Genomic DNA, 20434 nt, shown 5'->3' with positions numbered 1-20434 from the left:
TAGCGAAGACAACATGCTGACTCAGGAGAACACTCATCTCAAAATCAAAATATATAATATACAGCAAAAGACGTCATTAGACAATCCACAGTATTAATTCTCTTTATTGATTTGGGAACATTAAGTATAGAAAAGGAAGCAAAATGTTTCTCAATTCTAAAAATATGTTCTCTTATCGTTCGAAGTGAATTCAATATAAGTTTTGTATGTAGATATCGCATACTTGAATAGATATTTATGTATATACAAACTTGTTATAATAGATCAAAAGAGCTCGCACACGCATTATCTTACTTGATATCTTTACATTTATTGCATTTGTATTTAACGGGCTAAAATTTGTTTTGCAAAAAAAATTCAAATAAAATAGGGAGGCTCTTTGGATATGCTCAGCATTCGGCAGACGTATGCGATCTGAATCTGGGATTTTGTTAAAAGTAGTTTGTCGTTTGTTTAAACTAATCTTACAGTAGATTACATCATATACATATAGAATTATGTAAATCTGTAGTTATATTCTAAATATTATTTATAAATTTTTTATCATAAATTAGTATAGCATAAATTTACAACTGAATTTCCATTCCGAATGCGAGCATATCACTTTTCTGGGGATCTTTTCCTTACATTTTTTTTTGGGTCTTCAGGGTGGGTCGGTATGGGCAATAATACGAATAATAGCATGTATTACAAGTGATGCGTAAACTACTCGTAATTGTAAATTGTAGTTTTCTCTCTGCTATCTGTATAGGTATCGTGTATGTGTTTATGAATACTTAAGTAAATCTCTAAGTGTATGTACAACTTATGGGGTTAAGCTTAGGTCTGCGCGTAGTACAAATATAAGTGATTAAGATAAATACCGACAAGCTAAATAATTAAAATGTGTTTTAGTAGTCAACAAGAAGATCGATCTATATGCTACATCAATCATTTCTCTCTCCGTGCGGAAGAGTCTAATGATAAGACGATAGTATACAAATAGTAAAAACATCTAAAAAAAAAAAAAATGAAATAAAATTTGTGTGTAAAAACTGTTTTTGTCTGATGCGAGCAAAGCAGCAACACGGTGCGTCTTTAATAGGCATCGGGATCTGGGTCTGAGTCTGTTTGATCCGATTCAGCTGTGGCAGCTGCAGCAGCCTCGTCCTCATCCTCGTAGTCCTCATCATTTTCCTCCTCCTGGTCTTGTTCATCATGCTCTTCTTCATCCGGTTCATCCTGCTGATTCCCCAGCTCAATCTCTTCGTGCTCATTGTCAATCTCTTCATTCTCATTCTCAGGCTCAATATCGTTTCCCAAGATGACATCAGCTGACTCAGCGGCTGCATTACTGGTTGCTTCGCCAACGACATCGATAGCCAACTCTGGCTCTGCATCTGCTTCTGTTCGATAATGCTGCAACTCGTTGCTGGCGTCCGAATAGATGCCCAGCTGTGCATCATCACTGGCACTGGGCAGCGCGTTCTGCAAATACCGCATTGCATCCTCAACGCCCAGAGATTGCTCATTGAACAATCCGCTGCCAGCTCCACCCACACTCAATGTGGACAGCTCAAGCAGCGAATTTGCTGTGGCAACCATTGAGAGTGGCCTTTCCGCTGACGTCGCTTCACCAACATCTCTGTGTATGTTGTTGTTGAAGAGGCTTAGCACTGAACTGCTGGACATGGTCGTGTTGTGGCTGGCTAAAGTGCTGATAGCACTGTTGCTGTGACTGTGACTGGACGACTGATTGCTGCTGCTGTTGCTTCGCCTTCGCTTTACCACTGCGTGCTGGGCACTGCTCGCCGCCACTTCTTCTTCCGGTGCCTGGTGCTCCAAAGTCTCCTCGCCGGCAGTGTCTGCAACCAGTTCCTTTTTTGGCGGCTTTGTATCTTCGTTGCCTTTGGCAAAGTACTTTGCTTTCAATTTTTTACGCAATGTATTAAAGTCTTGATCGTCATCACTGGAGCTGCTGCTGCTGCTGTTCTCATTGTTGTAGTTGTTACCTAGAGAACAAAGCAGTATTATTTTAAAGAGTCTAGTGATGGGTTACGGTGTTGCTTACCTGTTGGCTCTGTGCTGTCGCCAGCAGCTCCATCCTCGCTGCTGTCTTCACTACTCGAGCTGCTGCTGCTGCTGCTATTGCTGCTCGCTTTAGTTGCCTTTTCTTTTTCCTCCTCCGCCGCTGCTTCCGCCTCTTCCTCGACCTCCGACACTTGCTTTCTTCGACGCTTGCTTTTAAGCTGCTGTGCGGAACGTTTACTGCTCGCTGGACGCTTCTGTGCCTTCGCCTTGGGCTTACGAGCTGCTCGCCTTTTCCGCCGCTTGGGAGCTGCCGCGGAATCCTCACTGCTGCTGCTGCTGTCGGAGGAGGTGCTCCAGCGGGTGCCTTCACTGCTGCTGGTGGGCGCTTTTGGCGCTGCACGTTGCTGGGTGCGTGTTAGATTGCGTTTGGAGCGACTACGTAGGCACATTGGATCGTGACGACGCGCCTCCTCCAGCACAAGCATCCAGTTCTTGCCCGCTGTCGAGCAGACGCCCGTGCTGGTGCTAGGACCCATGAAGAGCTCATTGACCGCTGTCTCCATTTCCTGATCAATGCTGACACTGTCGCCATCGCCTTCCCCACCGTTGGCCTTGGCCACCGGACTCGCCTTCTGCTCATCTACAAAGACCACATCGGAGTCGCTATTCGAGTCGAGACTAACTAGCTCCGGCGTACGCAAATGCGGTGGCTTTCGTTCCAGTACAAAGACACACTCGTCGTCGTCGTCGCTGCTGTTGCTGCAGTCGCTGCTCTGGAGCTCTATGTGGGCACTGATTGGTAGACTGGCGCCTGCTTGCCGTCGTCCTGTGGTGCTGCTGCCATCGTTGATGGCGGCCACCTCGGCGTTGGCGGCCGCATCGCCGTCATCAATCTCGATGACCTCGTTGGCGGGACGACGCATGCTGAGATTGATGGCCACCGTTTGGGAGCCGACATTCGAAGTGGTTGTGCGGCGTATGGAGATGCCGGGCAGCTCACTGCCGTCGGTGGCCATGGTGACGCTGAAGGAATGAGTTGCACTAGGATTGGTGACAATTACACTAGTCGATGGACGTGGCATGCGGCTGCTCCACTCGCTGGCTGTCGTCATCGTTGTTGTCGCCGTCGTCTCACTGCTATTGCTACTGGTAGTGCCGCCTGCTGCTCCATTGCCAGTTGTTTCATTGCCATTGGCCGTTGGCTCCAACGTTGAGCTACTGCCCTCGTTAGTAGACACCAGATCCAACAAATCCACCTCCACTTCCTCGGCCACCAGCGCAGAATATTGCACCACACGATCGTAGCCAATCATGTCGTAAGGTGAACGGGCAAAGTTGAACAGTTCATGGATAAAGTGATTGGTGCGCTCGCCCAGAAACGGCGACAGACGGCGACGGAATGTGCGGGTAGTAATGTTGATCATGGGCAGAATGTCGTGCATCATGTGCATCACCTGGGTGACATTCTGTGGCGAGGTGCGCAACAGACACACGATGTCCCGATTGATCCAGGGCATCAGTCGATGCATTTGTGCGGGATTATCCCTGTGAAAAATGAAAAGAATTCGCATCAGTTGCCAGCTCTAACACGCGTTAGCCAAAATTACTCACCTGTAGAAGCGGGCGCTCCATTCCCGGAAGTTGCCTGTCAAGTTGTCACTCACCGGTAGCGCGTAGAGTTTGCGGTCGTAAACATAGCGACGCCACAGCATGCTTAGTGATCCCCCGCCACGTGCATCTTGGTCGTGCCGATAGAAATTCAAGAGTTCCATACGGTACGGCTCGAAGCGATTGTGCGGCACATAAAGGCCGCGCGATCCCGCCTGATGCTGCTGACCATGAGCGGCGATGCCATCCTGAGACTCGTCGGTGGCCGCCGTATCGATGTCATCCCCATTGTCTCCGCCGTTGGTCATCACAGCCTGGTTCTGCAGCAATAGACGCTCACGCCGTATGTTGACAATGTGAAAACTGAGGCTAGATTCCGGCGAACTTGGCTGGACCGGATATCGATCATAATCATCCAGTGTGCGCACATTGTGTATGATGGTTTTGAAGGGCTGCTTGCAGAGTGGACACTCTGGTTTAATCTGTAAAATGCGAATGTGTATTAATATGACAATCTTTGAGAAGTTGTGCCTTCAGCACACTCACCTTGCTCCACTCGCAAAGACATTTGAAACAGAACTGATGCATGCAGGAGTCAGTGAAGCATTTGCGCCTGCAGCGCGACAGACAGATGGCACAATTGGGTGGCGGTGAAGAGCGTCCCGCTGTTGCGTTGTTTTCGCCGACGGCATCGGAGCTGCCTCCCGTCTCCTGCTCTTGCTGGTCGCGGGCATCCACGCTGGGCTCGTCGCCGCTTTCGCTGCCGCTCTCTGTGAGATCAGCAAAATGAGCGGCTAACGCTGGCAAGGTGCCACCTCCAACAGTATCTGAGACAGCGGGTGGTTCCACAATGACGGAGGACGCCATGTCCTCCATAATAGAAGGCGGCGCCTCTCCCAGCAACAACGACTCTGCCATGATTTGTTTGCAAACTAGATAGATATAGTTCTCCTGGAACTGGAATTAAATGGACTCGGATTTGGACTCGCTGTAAGAGTCGGAGAATCGCGGATTCGAAGATTGGCTTCGGGTTTCTCTCCGTCTCTTGACTCGCACTCACTCGCTCGCACTCGACGACGACCACGCACGCTCTCTCTCTCGCTCTCTCTGTCGCTCAGTTATCATCTGGTTTTGTTCGCAATAGAATGGCCACAAAATGAACATGCGTCTTTTTCTGCATGGCTTTTTACTATTTCAATGTGGAAAGCTGTAAGGCAAATGGGCAAAAATCACTTGTCCCTGGAGTGACCTCTAATTTCGCACTTTCGTTTAGCTTCTATTTCACAATAAACTACTCATTTATTACGTTTAAAGATGACAGAAAATAATTTCCTGTATTCACATTATAATGATTCCGTATGATTATGGGTAGCACTTAACATTCGACGGGCACTACCATTTATTTATCGATAATTCGCCGAAGCCGTCTTCATATTATTATCAACATGTAAACTTATACAATGTACAGTAAATAAAATGTATTCATAGGAATTGATTAATTTATATAATTAATTTAATTTAAATTGTTTTATTATCTTTAGATTGGTGCAAAAAAATTATAATTACTGACCTATCGCTTTATTTTTTTGGATTCATAATACGTTACGTTGCGCCCTTACGTAGCGCTAACGCAAAAATGAGCAAAAGAACGTTGCGCAAAATAAACAAAGTGCTATCGATAAGCGATATTAACAGCAACACTGGTCATCGCATTACCAATAGGCAAAATGCACTAAAAAACGCGCAGCGCGTAAAAATTGTTTGCATTTGGTGGCGTCGATTTCCTCTTTTCATGTTTTAAGTGCAATTTTTGCTAATAAAAAGTGTTTTAATTGGCAATTGCGTGTAATTTAAGCACCCAACAAAATGGATCGACGCAAAAAGCGAACCTCCTCGGAGCAATATCAAATGTATATCGAGCTGATGGAGAGCGACCCAATTTTTGCAAGCGGACGCGTGCCGCGCGATTATGATCTGAATTATCTGACCAAAAAATGGAAGGAGCTCTCCGACAGGCTGAACAAATGCGGTTCGGGACCCACGCTAACTGCGGAAGAGTGGCGCAAGGTAAGTTTGTTGTTTACTACCACTATGGAAAAGGGGGGAGGGCTGGGCGCAAGTCTTGGCGGCAAATGACGCGCTCGTATTGTTGTTGTTGTTGCAGCGCTTAAACGATTGGAAGAATACGACACGCTGCAAATACAGACGCAGTCTCATGTCCAGCGAGAAGGACATCTCCATGTCTTCGCTGGAGACGCGAGCTCTCAATCTGTTTGGCAAGGTTCCCGGCGCAGGAGAAACACTAATGACTCTGAAGTCGGAGAAGGATGACCATGAGGATGACATGGAGGAACTTGGACAGCGAACGTCGGCATCGTTCCAAAAAGAACTGCAAGCGGCCGTTGAGGAGGCAATCAACGACGAGGTCGACGACGACGAAATGGTTGAGGAGCATGTGGATCAAGAGGATCTAACCGATGAGAATATGCACGAGCCGGGCGGTGGCATCGATGGGCCCAGCGGCGTTGGCGGCACAACGGCGGTGAACACAAGTGGCGGCGGCTATCGCACCATTGTGGTGGACAATTCCACATACGTGGACGACGATCAGGAGCAGCAGGAGGCGCCCGTCGAGCCGGTCAAGTTCGTGTGCACACCCAACATTCATGCGGTTGGATCGGGCGGTGTTGGAGGCGGCGGCACTAAGCTGATCAATGGCGAGCTGCCCGTGAAGAGAATACGGCGGGATCAAGTGATCTATGAAGGTAACTAGCGACACCTTTTTGTATGGTGAAATGGTTAAGTACATTGGCCACATTGTTTCTGTTTGTAGTTAAAAATGCGCCGCGGTCTTATACCACCATCCAAACAGGTGGCCCGCTGCCCACGCTGCACAACACAAAGATGCACCACGAGCCGCAGGGCACAAGTTTGAGTGCGGCGTTGAGTAGCCTGGATACCCAGGAGATTGCGCATCAGCTGAAGCGGCTGGCGGACATCAACTATGAGACGCTGCAGTTTGAGATAGCGCGATTTAAATTTAACAATCCTGGTTTCCACTATGAGCCGCCGCCATTATAGTCATTGCCCCAGGCAGATTCAGATCCGCAGCAGCAACAGCAACAGGAGCCGCAGCAGCTGCAACAGCAGACGATACTGAAGCGGGAACAGTTGCCACAGCAAACAACACATCATCTGCATCAACAGCAGCAGCAACAACAACATCATAAGCCGCAGCAATCGATGCAGCTGCAGCACAAGAAGAAGCAACAGCAGCAATAGTAATAGTTTTTATTGACACACAAAACGAAAGAAAAATCCGAAAGAAACAAAACAAAACAAAAAAAGTGGATTCAGTTTGATTGTACATTTTAAAGAGCTGATCAATTAAGAGACGCAGAGAACACTTCGTGGATTGGCATTGGGAGAGGAAGTCGACGCCAACTATCATAACCTAAAGTAGCCAGTTTAGTATAAAATTTACGTAGTTCATATTATTGCAAATCATTTCTCTATATATATTTACCTATATATATATATACAAACATATGTATAAGCAAAGAAACACAGAAAAAAGAAACCGTTCGATTTCGATTACCATACCCAGCATGTATTTGTATGTAATTTGTATTTGTATTGCTAAAGATGGTATGTCGTATTCTAGATGTTCTTGATCTTGATCTTAACAATAATTATCATCATCATGCTCGATGCGAAGCAAAAGAAAATCGAAAATCTACCTTTAATCTAAATGGTCATCCATGTTGAATTGGACACACATAATTTTAAACGAATTGAATGTAAATGTAAAGAATAAAGTTTACCAATGATAAATACGCATCGATCACCTCTCCCAACCTCCCTCCTCTAGTCATGGACAACTCCTACTCAACACAGAGTCGCATACGAGGCGCCTTTGGTCGTGCTCCACCTTTCGCTTGTTTTGCCAATACGCTGGCGCATTCTTGTTTATTTATGAGCAGTTTTCCTCCCCCTTCTTCTGTTCTCTTCTACTCACTTTTGTGCTATGCAATCGATGCCAACACTGAAAATCCATTAATCATTACCAAGGCGACGAGACGCGGCAACGTGACCAGGGAGGGGAATTGTTGGTGGGTCACTTCGAAATGCATTTGCCTGACCGCCAAACTAACACTTTGTGTGGATTTGTGGGCGCACTTTATAACTGTCCCTAGCCCTTAGTCCCTCGGTCTGAGCGAGAATCATTTTAACTGTTATGTTCTGTGGCCTCTGCGATGCAACAAGTGGCGAACTTGATGTCGATGTGCCTGGCGTGGAAATGACTTGCAAGGCGATGCGATGCGACGCGACGCCTTGCCAATAGATCATTTGAACGCCGTGCGGTGCAAATCATAAATTGTGAAACTGCCGCCAGTCGCAGTCGCAGTTGAAGTCGAAGAGTGGCAGTTGCAGTCAACGCATGCCGTGCCGTTAGTTGACCATTTTGCTTGTTTTCGTAGCGAATCAAGTTTGGGGGGTAAGGGGATAACAGCACAACACGTCGTATGCTTAATCTGTTCTCTTATTGTGGGTGCCGCTTTTGCGCTTTGATGAAAGACCTGCAAGCAAAGCTGATTAACGGGCAACACACAAACACACACACGTATACATATTTAGATTGCAGTCTAGGCCAGCTAGATGTCTTCTTCTCACTTCTCCCACATGGACAGGCCAAGAAGGCAGCGCATGGCATGTCCATTAAATAGTTCGTGTTGCACTCGTTTCCCCCCATGGACTGGGCAACCGAGACCTCGGTCGACTGTTTCATGGATCAGGGCACACATGACAGCGTGCAAAATCGAACCCTAAGGCGGGTGTTATACTACAACAACAATAACAAAAAAGAAACAGCTCAAAACTATACTGCACTCGAAATAGGCAATCGCTGCGCTAGATGAATTCCTTTACAGCATATTAGTTCCCATAAGTAAAATGCTGCATTAAATATTTAATACAAGAAATACTTAAAATGTTTTAAAAATACATTTTATATGTTAATTAATTGAAACTCAATAAATAGCAATTTGTGTATAACTTACATGCATGCCAATTGCTTGGACGCCACTGTAGAACTTTAGTACAGTTACACAGTCTCGTCCTCAGCAAGCACCTTTGATACAATTTATCGATTGTAGAGTATATCGATAATGCTGCTCAGTCCAAATGCAACGAAATGGCAATATTATAGTTGTCAGCGAGCAGACGCGTCGCTGGCGGCCCCCAATTGAAATCTCCATAGATAATACCCCATATATATAGATATATGTATGTATGTGTAGTTGGATGTAAGACGTATGTATGCTTAAATTAATGTTTTATTAAACGCGCTGAGACTTTAGCGATTCATCTTCATTCGTTGCCATTGCCATTGGCTATTGGCTTGAGTAGGAGATGGAGATGGAGCTTGTAGTTGGAGCAGGGCACATATGCTGAGCATGGCATGGCTTGGGGTTCTTCTTAGTGCTCAGTTCTCAGGTCCCTTGGCTTGGAGATGTTCTTCTTCTATTGTTGTTGTTCAGTTCTGGGCGCAAGAGTGCAAAGCGTTTTTATGCTAGCGATTATTACGCTTGATCCTAAAGCACCGAAGGGTCAATTGATGTTTGTGATGTTGCTGAATGTTGTTGCCGACACAACAGCAACAACGACAACAACAACAGCAAGCAACAACAACAAACATTACTGCCTGGCGTTGTTGCCCGCAATTTGCTTTGGAATTTTAAGCAGCGCGACCGTCGCGTCGCATCGTCATTTACCATTTACCATTTTGACCATTTTACAATTTTACAATTTAAGCATCGTCGACAACGTCAGAGACGAATATCATTTTGTGCATTTTGCTTTCGCCATGTATTCTATATCTATTCAATGTTGTTGCCAGCTGCCTTTTGCCCAAAATTGCATTTCTTTTTTTATGTTGCTGCGAGCTATGAAGCGTCAGCAACATAAAGTGCAACAGCAACAATTTGCTTATTTTTGTTGTTATTGTTGTTTTGCTTCTCTCGCTCTCTCATGGCACTTGATATATCACTGCTGATATTCTTCTTTCAACTGCCTAGCTTATCATCGGCGCTCTGGGGCGAAGTTTTTGTTGTTGTTGTTGCGGCTGTCAAAAATTTGCAAGTTGTTCTCATGCTCGTTTAATATAGAAATTATTTAAAATTTTTTGTTTGGCGCTGCTTGGGAAAATGGTAAAATCGTGAGCGCTGCGTCAAGCATTTCATCTCGCTCTCTGGTCCATTAATGACCCACATTTTGCTATGCAAATGAAGTTCCCTAGATCCCGGATCACACAACTTTAGCTTTAAGTCTTGAAAAGTTTTCAGCTCAATTACCTAATCGTAGTAGCGTCTCTTATTTAATGTTGCATCGCATCTTCTGTAGCATTTTTATTTGCTATCTTTTGGCATTTGATGATATGATATGGGAGCAACTTTTGTTGGCCCAGCTTCTATATAATTATATTAGCATGATCTATGTCATTAAAGGAATTATACACACAAATATACATGCACACACAAGCACACATGGATGGTGCAATTAGTGCAGCAGGCGTAGAAGGCAACCACAACAACAACAACAGCAACAACAACAGCAAGAGCAACAGCAACAGCTGCAGTAAAAACAACTATCGACTGATGCGGCTAACAATATGGCCGGCGGGCGTTTATGGCCATGACAGCGGAGGCAAACGACAGGCCATTATTGACGCCACTCGACGCCACGACGACACTAGGCGCTGGACATTGGACACTGGTCCAGTTGCCCAGTTGTCCGGCATCATGATGGGGCCATTGTTGCAGCGGCAGCGTTGCATGCAAATTGTGCGCTGTGCTAAACATGGAAAAATCGCCTAACAGACAGCTAAAAGTACAAAATATTGAGCGCTGAAATGGTGCTGGCTATTTACCCGATTCACCTCCTCCTTCCTCTTCCCCCCAGCAGCGTTTTATGCTTGGCTTGTAGTCAGCCTGTTCAGCGCTGTCCTGTCCTGTCCTGTCCTGTCCTGGCTGCCAGTCATAAACACGCACTAATTGCAGCCATGATTTGTTACACACTGCATTAATGGCGCTCGCAGGACCGCAGCAACATCAACATCAACAGCAGCAGCAGCAACGATGGCAGCAACTGCAATGGCAGCAACCATTCAAACGGCAACTAAAATCAAAGCCTAATTGCCTATAAATGGCAGTTTTGTAGCAGCAACAACAATGTAGATACCAACAACAACAACAACATCAGCAAAAAAGCACAAAATGTGGCGACATCAAACGTAAAGCTTTCAGCAGAGCGCCAACATCAAGAACGGCAACAATAACAGCAACAAGAACAACAACAGCTAGCAACATGCTGGCGACACCGCAGCAACAACAGCAGCAACAACAATCACATGATGTGCGGCATGACTGAACGCCTGAAACGACTTGCCAAGCATTATGCCTTTTGATTTATAAACAAAATTTAGTAACAATGCATTAATGTTGCTGCAGTTGATATTGCTGCAGTTACTGCTGCTGTGGTTGCTGTTACTGTTGCTGGCGGGTATGCAATTAGGCGCGAGATGGATGTCTGGCAGGTACAGTGGGGTGGTCCTGTGTGTCGCCAGCATGTCCGACGTATAATCGAAAGATCGATGCCTCGATATACAAATCGTTTGCTTGATCTCTCACTTGCAGCAGCAGCAGCAGCAGTAACAGCAGCAGCCACAGTCACAGCAGCAACTGTAATCGCTGCGATGTTGCTCGCGTGGTCAGCGCCAATTACTTAGAGCGTATCAATTATAGTTGTATGACTGCAGCAATGCATTGTAAAATAAAAACGCTACAAATGAGCAGAGCTGCCAGAATGATACACACAACAGTCCAAGGAGTTGTTGCTGTTGTTGTTGCTGCTGCTGTAATTGAACTGCGCGTATTGCAAATTATTATTTTGTGCATTTGCAATCGCATTGCCAGCAACTGCCTACTGGAAATGTGCAAGCCATGCCCCCAGTGCGTGCAGGGCCATTCCAACTAACTTTGCCGTGCCCCCCTCTCTGTACACTCTCTCTCTCTCTCCCCCTCCCGCTGAGTTTTCCAGCTTACTCGCCCTGCGTGTCTGTTCATATGTTTTCATTACTTTTGCCCATTATGCGTGTACGTGACGCACAATTTGAAATTGGCAGCTTATAAGCCGGATACCAGGCGACCAATGTGCACAATTGCAACATCGCCTCCATCTCCAACTCCAACTTCGGCTCCAACTCCATCTCCATCTCGAACTGCAACTGCCACCTTCACTTTGCAACGCGCGTCTGCTGCTTACAAGGGGCAGGCAGCAACAGGGCCAACCAATTGGCCAATCGACCAGGCCACACCACAGACCATGGCAGGCGAAGGAGCAGCAAACAGGAAGGTGACGAGAAGAGAGCGGTGAAGTGTGAGGGAGGGGAAGAGCGAGCATCCAGGCGACTGCTCATGAGCGTCGAGCGTCTGTTTGTGGCTTTTGTTTGTTGTTGAAGTTTACAATTTTAATGCACTGCCACTTGACTGTTGACAGTGCAACACGCCGAGTGTGCATTGCTCTGTGTGTGTGTGTGTGTATATATGTATCTGTGTGTTTGTCTGTGTATTGGGCTATTGATTTTATACGCATTTTGCCCTGCAGTTGTCGTCATCGAAGCTGCCTCTTTAACTCATTTCGCCCTTGCACCAAATGAAATTTCCATTTAAACAGTTTAATCATTCGCAGAAATACACTGAAGCGAGGATGGAACCGATTGGAGAGGAAGAGTGGAGAGGGAACAAAAAATAATAAAAAAAAAAACTGCCTGCAAATAGCGCTGACTCATGCGCCGACAACAAGTTCAACTTACAACTTTACAACGTAGCATCCATTAAGAAAACCCATATCACAATTTGTGCATGTAAATAAATATTTACATTGAGTGCGAAGGTCATAAATTATATAACCAAAAGCACAAGCACAAGCAAAAGTAAAAGGGCAGGCGTTTCGTGTTTGTTTAAACAATTACTTAAATCAGCTCAACAAATTGCTGACATTCTGTTCACATGTTTAAGTCATATTTTGTTTATGCATTTCATATTCATATGTCAAGTTCATTGATTGAGTTAAATGTTTTATTACGTTTAATGAATGAAAGGAAGTAAAGTAATTTAACAAAGGTTTTCATTTTAGCTTGTTTAAAATTGTCAATTTAGTATTAACTTAATTTAATTTAATGTTATTTTAAGATTATTGTATAATATTGTAAAATACAATATATATAATATTATATTTCACTTTAAAATATTTTTTTGAATTTTAAGTATAGATAAGAACGATTTCGGAAATGTTATTTAAGATAATTGCAAAATTTTACGATTTGAATTGAAAAATAAACAAATTTATATATTGTATTTCATGCTAAAACAGAACAAGTTCCTAAAATCAATTTTAGTTCTAATTAAAATACTAATCTAGAGCTATAAGAAATAGTGGCGCTTGGTACAATTTCCAGAGAATTACCTATATATAAGATTTTATATAAATTAGTGTCCATTACAAATTAGTTTAATTTTGAAGACACTCATTTTCTAAAGTATACTTCAAGCAAAATTTTAATTTATATACATAAATTCCATATACCTTCTTTAACAATATTTCATATTCATTTAGAATAATTGAAATTATATTAAGTTTATAAGTTAAAAGGATTCATTACAATACAAAAATTTAAATCCTATATAGATTTGCTTTTAAATAGCAACAATCTTTAGATTTGTTTTGGATGAGTAACAATCAATATAACATAATATAGATATCAATTAATAAAGAAATAAAAATTAAATAATCAAAATTGTAAATGAAAAGTATTTATTTCGATTATAAAATATACAAAAGCGTAGCTTACCGTTTCACTTTTGCTTTGCTTTTAATGAGCTACAATCAATTTATTTTCAATTCCATGTGCAGATATTGATATGTAGTTATTTCTCTCGTTCCACTCTCCCTATTATAGCCTTATCGGGGTTCTGGCGAACTGTTTAATAGGACAGGCCGCAACGAATGGATTCGCGTCCCGCGGCCCAAATCTCATTGTCAGGGACTGAATATGATTGAAGTACTACACTGCACTACACAACGAGCGAGCAGTTGTTGCAGGCAGAGTCGTAACGAGCTGGCATCTATCATGGCCATATCAACCTGGCATCAAACAATTTCAAATGGATCGAATGAAAAATCAACTGGCGTTCAAAATGGCCAGGCCAATTGCGAGCAACAAACAGAGGCAGCAACAACAGCAGCAGCAGCAGCAGCAACAGGAACAGCAGCAGCAGCAACTGCTTTGTATGCAAGCGGCGAACGTGATCGGTTACCTAACAGCAATTTAAGCTGCAAGAGATATCGCTCCAGAACAAAGTGGCCAACGCGCAGTGACTATGTTGCAGCAGATAGCAACGCACAGCAGCAGCAGCAGCAACAGTTACTAGTTGCCAGTTGCAGTTGCCAGCCAACTAAACAAATCAACAAACAGCAGCTGCCATGGATTCTGCATTCGAATGAGTGGAGGAATCATTGGCGCATTTCACTTGGCCAAAGTCAATGATTGAAATTCTATGACCAACTTGTTGCTGCCGCTGACGCTGTCGCGGCTGCTGCTGCTGCTGCTGTTGTTGACCTTTTCGCATGAGAATCGCATGTTGATGATGGATACACTGCACTGAAGTTGTGTAGTGATCTGGGCACACTGTCAGCCAAGCAGTTGCTCAGCTGTCAGCTGTGCACAGCTCGTCATGGGCAATTTAAGTGGAAGTGGAAGAAAGGTTTCGGCTGCATTCGCATTCGCATTCGCATTCACATCGACAAGCACATCAAGAACATCGATGGCAGAATGCCAAAGTCACAGTCCCAGTCACAGTCAAAGTCAAAGCAAATACGCGATGGATAATTGCGCTCAGAGTCCAAAAACACCCATAGAACAAGCCATAGACATAGCAAACAAAACAAACAGCAAGGCAACAAACGAACATGCGACCATTGAACAGCTTTTCGTCGTCGTCGTCGTCGCATCGTGGAATTTCACAGCAGCATGGAAATTTGTTCGATGCCTTGTCGCTTTCTTGTTTGCCTGGAGAGAGACTGTTCTTTGTGTGTCTCCTCAGCTAGCAGTTTGTTTTGTTTGATTTGGATTTGATTTGATTTCACCAGCAGCACTCGCTCCCTTCTGCTGCTGCCCTTTCTCTGCTCCTCTTGCTCTTTCTAACTTATTCAAATGACGCTCACAGTTTCTTGACCTCTCCGCGTGCCGTGTGACGCAGTCGCAGTTGCAGTCAAAGTCGAAGTCGAAGTCGAAGTTGCAGCAGTTGCAGTTGCAGTTGCACTCGTAACTGCACATGCGCGCATCAGACGCCCTCACCCACCGCTTCAGTTGCCATCCTTCGCTGCTGCAAAAGGTTGCCAACAACATTGCCGGGAAATGCGATTGACGGTAATTGTTTGACGTTTGTCTTATTTAAATTTGTTTTCTTTGGGTTTTCGCCTGCTGCACCCGCTGCCCGCCACCCGCCACTTGCCACTCGCTTGTTGCACGCTTTCATGCCACCCGTGTCTTCCTCATGAGCTAACCTACAGCTGGATACAACTGCATGCATATGCACTTTGCTACACTTCATTCAACTAATTTAATAAGTGATAACTATGCACAGCATATAAATTGTATTATATATTAGTTTTAGTTTCAAGTCAGAATATTTCCTTTCCAAAGATTATGCTTGTTCTATAGACTATATCACCTTCCTTTGGCACTTGTTTTGCAGGGTATTTGCCTGCCTCTCTATGCCTGACTACGATCATTTCTTGTTTCTTTTTCTCAGGAGTCGAAGTTGTAGTCGAAGAGTCGAAGACGGCGTGCAACTTTAATTGAAATGAAATGAGTTTCGTCGATTTGTGTTCTAGGAATTTGTTTTTGATTGTTTTCTTGTAAATTTGAATGATTATCGAGGCAACAGTTGCAACAGTTGCGCAATTGGCAGCGTAGAAGTCGTCGACCCGCCGCGTAATTGCAGATCAGTCTGTGACCAAGACCCAAACCCTAACCAAGCCAAGCAAAAAGGGGAAGTGGCTGGCACTCTCAGCTTCAGCTTCAGCTTCAGCTTCAACTCTGTGTAATTGAACTGTGCATCGCACTTTTAATTGTGTGCATGTGACGCGGAAGCGTCTTAGAACTGGGCCAGGATCTGCATCGAGTCGAGTGGAGTGGAGTGGAGTCTGCGTAGCAAGAGGAAGCCAATAAAGGCGGCCCGGCCAATTTGTTACCGCTACAAAACGCATATCGGGTACGAGAGTATATCGCGATAAAGTTGCACGAAACCACTTCCTCAACTGACTGCAGAGCGCAGCGTTTAAATAAACATATTGAGGGACGCATGACTACATCTAAGAAGAGGAGGCAGAGAGATAGAGGGAGAGGAAGAGAGCAAGTTCAAGATTGAAACCGAAACTGATGCGTAGTTTAGGGCGATTTACACAGTTTAAACAGACGGCGATACAAATCGCCGGCACATGAGCCGTTCAACCGATCTCAGCGGATGGGGCAGCTGCTCAGAGCCAGTTCTTTTCTTTTCTTTGCAGTCTTTGCAGTCTCTTCCTGTGTGCCATAACTGTAGCAAATGGCTAAGCAACATGCAGACGGCGACCGAAACGGAGACTGAGACTGCGACTGATACGCAGCTCTCTACACTCAGGCAAATAAGGAAGTGCTTGTAAACCGAAGACTATATATATTTATATAATGCTCTTAAATCGCATGACTTTATATCTTAATTGAGACTAATTGTTTCTTGCGCAAAAATCTATGCTGAAATTTATTGAGCAGCAAATTTAAGGTTTTCTCAAAGTTTTCTCCATTTGCCTTGCAAATTTTTTAAAGTGCAGACTTCGAGGATCTTTGGTGCCTGAGATTTTGGCGTAGGCGTCTGCTGTTGGCTCTTTGGTTCCGCGGTTTGCCGCGCATAGGAAAATGTTATAAATTGCACATTTGATGAGCAGAGAAACGTTTATGGTTCTTGGTACAAAGTGAAGTCAAGTCAGGCCAGCTGTGCGTCTTTTTGAGCTAGAACCAGAACCAAAGCTAGATTTAGACTTGCAGTTCGAGTTGTAGTTGTAGTTGGAGTGGAGTCTGCCTTTTAGCGCTTGCATGTCGGCTGATTAATTGTGCCAGCGTCATAAACGTGATGATATCGCAATGTAAGCGCATTTTTCATGTTATTCAATTCGTTGCCGCCAGCTCGAACGATAGCTCCACCACCATCGCAACGGCAACGGCAACGGCAACAGCAACAATAACAGTCAATCTATTTGCATAGCATTTTTGCTATACGCTCGCGCCACAAAACAAAAGACTTAGGCAACAAACTTGATCGCCTCGCACCGTTTTGGGTTCGCTCGCGTTCGCTAGTTCAAATTAAATCTTTCGATATTACCAACTAATTACCAGCATTAACGCAATTGTGCCTCCTCTCTACATACATACATACAATACAAATGCTTTCCGCATTCGCCTGCCGCTCTATGGAAATCTATTGCAATTCAGATTTAATTCTTTGCCAAAATGGGATCAATCACAGTCGTTGTGTTCCTGCCAGGTGTCGGGCAGGCGCTTTTGGCAGGTGTTTCGCCTCATTGTTTTTTGTTGTTGTAGTTTCAGCTTGGCAGGAAGCATGTGCCATGTTTCCATAAATAATCGAATTGTTGTTGCTTTATTGAAATTTTGCGCTTTTGCGTTGCGTTCAACTAAATGCCAGGCAATTGCGCAGTTTTCACCTGACGTTGAACCCCAATTTGGTAAAAGCTGGTTTAATCAGTCGTCGGAGCAATTCAATGATCTAGCTAACGCTGATTTTGAACACTTATTATTTTGTATTTTCACACGAGTTCTAAATAAAATTACTTACTTTATCCGCTGTGATTGTTGCCTATTTCCATATTTATATTCATATTCATATTCTCTCATTCTTACTTGCTTATTTACGATTTCAGTTAATTTCTATTCCCATGTTCGTCAAAATTAACAGCTGGAATCGATTGCAATGCAGTCGACAATATTATTTTATAATTAACTATGATTGACTAATGAGTAATTAACCTCAGTGTTAAGTAGTTGTAATTTATGCCTCGTGAACTGATCGACTGGAATAATACATACCTTAGAGAATGGAAATTATTTTGAAATAAATTGCTGTTCATAAATTGTTTTATCTTCAAGAATTACAACATTTAATTGTAGAATATTATGTGAACTTTCAGTCTCAATCAACTGTTACTCATAAAGTGCAGGGTATCTCTGCACTGTTTACATAATTATAGCGCAGTTAAAGCATTTATAGTCCGATCAACTTGGTGACTATATTACCATATGAGATGATGCCAAGCTGACAATAGAAATTGTTCCCGTTTTGCTTTCATTTGATTGCGCACATGCGCGCGCCCACACTTCATTCAACTCGTTGCCGTAATGGGGGATAAAAAAGTGTAATAAGAACAACCAGATTTTTGCATATACAATTTATATTTTCTGAGACATTTATTAGACACAAATAGAATGTAGTTATAGTAGGTAATAATGTACTCTAGATACTCGTATGCTATGTAAGCGATATATAATTGTAATAACTAAAATGTACATACTAAACGACTAAGACAATGCATTTGCCAGAGCGGGGAGAGTAAAAAGAGCAGAGAGAGAGAGAGAGAGTGCATCATTCTCTTGCTCTTTCACTTACGATCTCCTCTAAGCTCTGAGCAAACTAAAGACTAATAAGAGTAATAGTTAAGTGTACTATAATTGTAATTAAATTGCATAATTCGAAACAATTGCGCGAATACAATTACGCGAATACACATTCACAACATGCACAACGAACAACATTTAAATTATGAGGAGAAATTAATAAATTCATTTCAACTATTTGTTATATAACATTAAATATGCTTGTTAATCGGCTTGTTGTTGTTGCTGTTGCAGCTGCTGTTGCATAACTTCTTCTAGGTAAATAATGTTCGATATTTTGTGTAATATTGCTTATCTATAGTATATAGTATACACACATGTGTGTATATATCTCATTTATATATGCTTGTGTGTGTGTGTGTATGTGTAAGTGTCTTTTGATATCTTGCTTGTGGAGGCGCCAATCGCCTTTTGCAGCTTTTGCAACTCGAGCTTTAGGTCCAAGCTTAATTAATACACCGTTTCGTTAATTTGCCGTTTCTTGTTGTTGGTTTTTGTTTTTTTTTTTTACTTTTTTAAATTTGTAATGTGACTGAAAACTGAAAGCGACAGCTAAATGAAAAATGGCTTTTTATTTATTCACTTTTTTCTTGTTTATGATTATTTTGTAGTTTTTTGTTTTTTGCTTTGCCTTGTCGCCTATTCGTATTAAATATTAACTAAAAGTGTCGCAATATTAAATTAAATTAAACATAAAATTAAAATCACAATTTTATAGACTTGACGTGTGAGTGTGTGTGTATTTTGTGTGTTTATTGTATTGTCTGTGTCTGTTTCTGTGTGTGTGTGTCATCAGCGCTTCATGTGATTGGTTTTCTTGTTTTGTTTTGTTTGGTTCTTCTGCTCTCTTCTTTTTCATCTTCATCTTCTTCTGTTCTCCCTCTCTTTCACATTCATCCTTGTCCATCCAGGCAAAATATTCTTCAAAAATATTTCATTGGAATTTTAAAGCATAGTTCTAGGCGCAGGGGAAGGCACAATTCAATGTTAATTAAAATTGCTGCTGCAAGCTAAACTGGTGAAAGCTGCAAGGGAGAGAGAGAAAGAGAGGAAGACAGCAAAAGAGAGAAGGGTAGGGAAGAGAGATAGAGAGAGAGAGAGAGAGAGAGGGAGAGAGAGAGAGAGAGAGGGAAACAGATAAAGAGGAAATTATTTTAGTTTTAGCTGCACGAATTTAATAAGCAAAACAATCAGAGGGCAGCACGATTTGCATTGCCACACCTCCCGCTCTGCGCTAGACGCTTGTCCCCCCATCTACTGTCGGCGCCCCCTCATTCTCAACCGCCCGTCGTCTGCTCACCTGCAGGAACACACACAGCGTTAAATGTTGGTGTTGCTTCTTATGGTTGTCTGTTTTCTGTTGTCGTGGTTGTTGTTGTTGTTTGTGGTTGTTGATGGCAGCGAAACGATTTGGCAACGAATCTCTACTCCGTACCCGAGCATCGCATCCTCTTCCTCCACTTCCTCTGCCTGCTCCTCTTTCCCATTCTCCTCCTCTTTTACATCGTCTACAGATAGAGCGTCGCCTGCTGACGCTGATCGAAATGGTGTATATAGAGTTTCTTCTTGGACTTCTCCTTCGATGGCCGCAGATCCCACACCAGATTGGAGAGGCTGCGTGGCCGCGACAAGCGTCGCGTCTTCTTCTCCGGCAGCTTCTGTGAGTCGCCCGAAGTGCGTCCCCCGCTGCGCGACGAGTCCAGCGTGCCCTCCCTTGGGTTGTTGTTGCTGCTGTGGTGATTGTTGCTGCTCGAGCTGCGGCTGTGACTGTGCGCCAAATAGCCATGCGAATTGAGTATGCTGCCGCACTTGAGCACCACATCGGGCGGCGACTGTGAGCCAGTTGATGCTGCTGCTGCCGCTGCCGCCGCTGCTGCTGAGGCTGCTTGGGCCGCTGCCGCTGCTGCTGCTGTTGACTTGGCATGCGCTGAGATCATCGGCGGCGTCATTGCGCCCGTGTTGTTGCTGTCCGGTGTCAGCTGCAGACTGCTGAGACTCTTGTATCTGCCAAAGATTTACAACATTCAG

General features: G+C 43.8%; 4 protein-coding genes across 7 annotated transcripts in view; 1 reads left to right on the top strand and 3 right to left on the bottom strand.

Moving 5' to 3' along the window:
- Positions 1-20434, bottom strand: part of LOC117568815 (uncharacterized) — a 154695-nt gene that overhangs the window by 2291 nt on the left and 131970 nt on the right. The window lies entirely within an intron of this gene.
- Positions 98-4994, bottom strand: LOC117569257 (E3 ubiquitin-protein ligase Topors). Its single transcript, XM_034250331.2, has 4 exons — positions 4165-4994; positions 3622-4100; positions 2051-3555; positions 98-1991 (listed from the first exon to the last, which is right to left on the bottom strand). The coding sequence occupies exons 1-4, from the start codon at positions 4534-4536 to the stop codon at positions 1078-1080; spliced, it is 3270 nt and encodes a 1089-aa protein (XP_034106222.1). The 5' UTR covers positions 4537-4994; the 3' UTR covers positions 98-1077.
- On the top strand, positions 5335-7452 carry LOC117570116 (uncharacterized). Its single transcript, XM_034251579.2, has 3 exons — positions 5335-5685; positions 5783-6383; positions 6452-7452. The coding sequence occupies exons 1-3, from the start codon at positions 5485-5487 to the stop codon at positions 6697-6699; spliced, it is 1050 nt and encodes a 349-aa protein (XP_034107470.1). The 5' UTR covers positions 5335-5484; the 3' UTR covers positions 6700-7452.
- The window catches only part of LOC117567380 (probable serine/threonine-protein kinase DDB_G0278845), a 96319-nt gene continuing 94051 nt past the window's right edge, over positions 18167-20434 (bottom strand). For 3 of the 4 annotated variants that reach the window (XR_007954856.1, XR_004572057.2, XR_004572058.2), the window contains 2 exons: positions 19707-20410; positions 18167-19431 (listed from right to left, as the gene is read on the bottom strand). Coding sequence is in view for 1 of the 4 variants with exons in the window: in XM_052004411.1 (XP_051860371.1) it covers positions 19915-20410 (496 nt within the window). In the remaining 3 variants the exon portion in view is untranslated. Of the gene's footprint in view, positions 20411-20434 lie in introns of all 4 variants that reach the window. The other variant, XM_052004411.1, reaches the window with a different exon arrangement.

This window comes from Drosophila albomicans, chromosome 3 (assembly GCF_009650485.2).
Source record: "Drosophila albomicans strain 15112-1751.03 chromosome 3, ASM965048v2, whole genome shotgun sequence".
NCBI classification, from domain to species: Eukaryota; Metazoa; Arthropoda; class Insecta; order Diptera; family Drosophilidae; genus Drosophila; species Drosophila albomicans.
The sequence above is the reverse complement of the archived record's forward strand: the minus strand, read 5'-3'. Positions and strand labels throughout refer to the sequence as shown.

What these genes read in the sequence shown, in the direction of transcription:
- LOC117569257 (XM_034250331.2), bottom strand. Translation starts at nt 4,536, where the DNA reads ATGGCAGAGTCGTTGTTGCTGGGAGAGGCGCCGCCTTCTATTATGGAG. An exon ending in GTCTTTGCGAGTGGAGCAAG is followed by an intron (nt 4,101 to 4,164) that starts GTGAGTGTGCTG and finishes CGCATTTTACAG; the next exon opens with ATTAAACCAGAGTGTCCACT. An exon ending in TGGAGCGCCCGCTTCTACAG is followed by an intron (nt 3,556 to 3,621) that starts GTGAGTAATTTT and finishes CATTTTTCACAG; the next exon opens with GGATAATCCCGCACAAATGC.
- LOC117570116 (XM_034251579.2), top strand. Translation starts at nt 5,485, where the DNA reads ATGGATCGACGCAAAAAGCGAACCTCCTCGGAGCAATATCAAATGTAT. An exon ending in CTGCGGAAGAGTGGCGCAAG is followed by an intron (nt 5,686 to 5,782) that starts GTAAGTTTGTTG and finishes TTGTTGTTGCAG; the next exon opens with CGCTTAAACGATTGGAAGAA. An exon ending in GGATCAAGTGATCTATGAAG is followed by an intron (nt 6,384 to 6,451) that starts GTAACTAGCGAC and finishes TTCTGTTTGTAG; the next exon opens with TTAAAAATGCGCCGCGGTCT.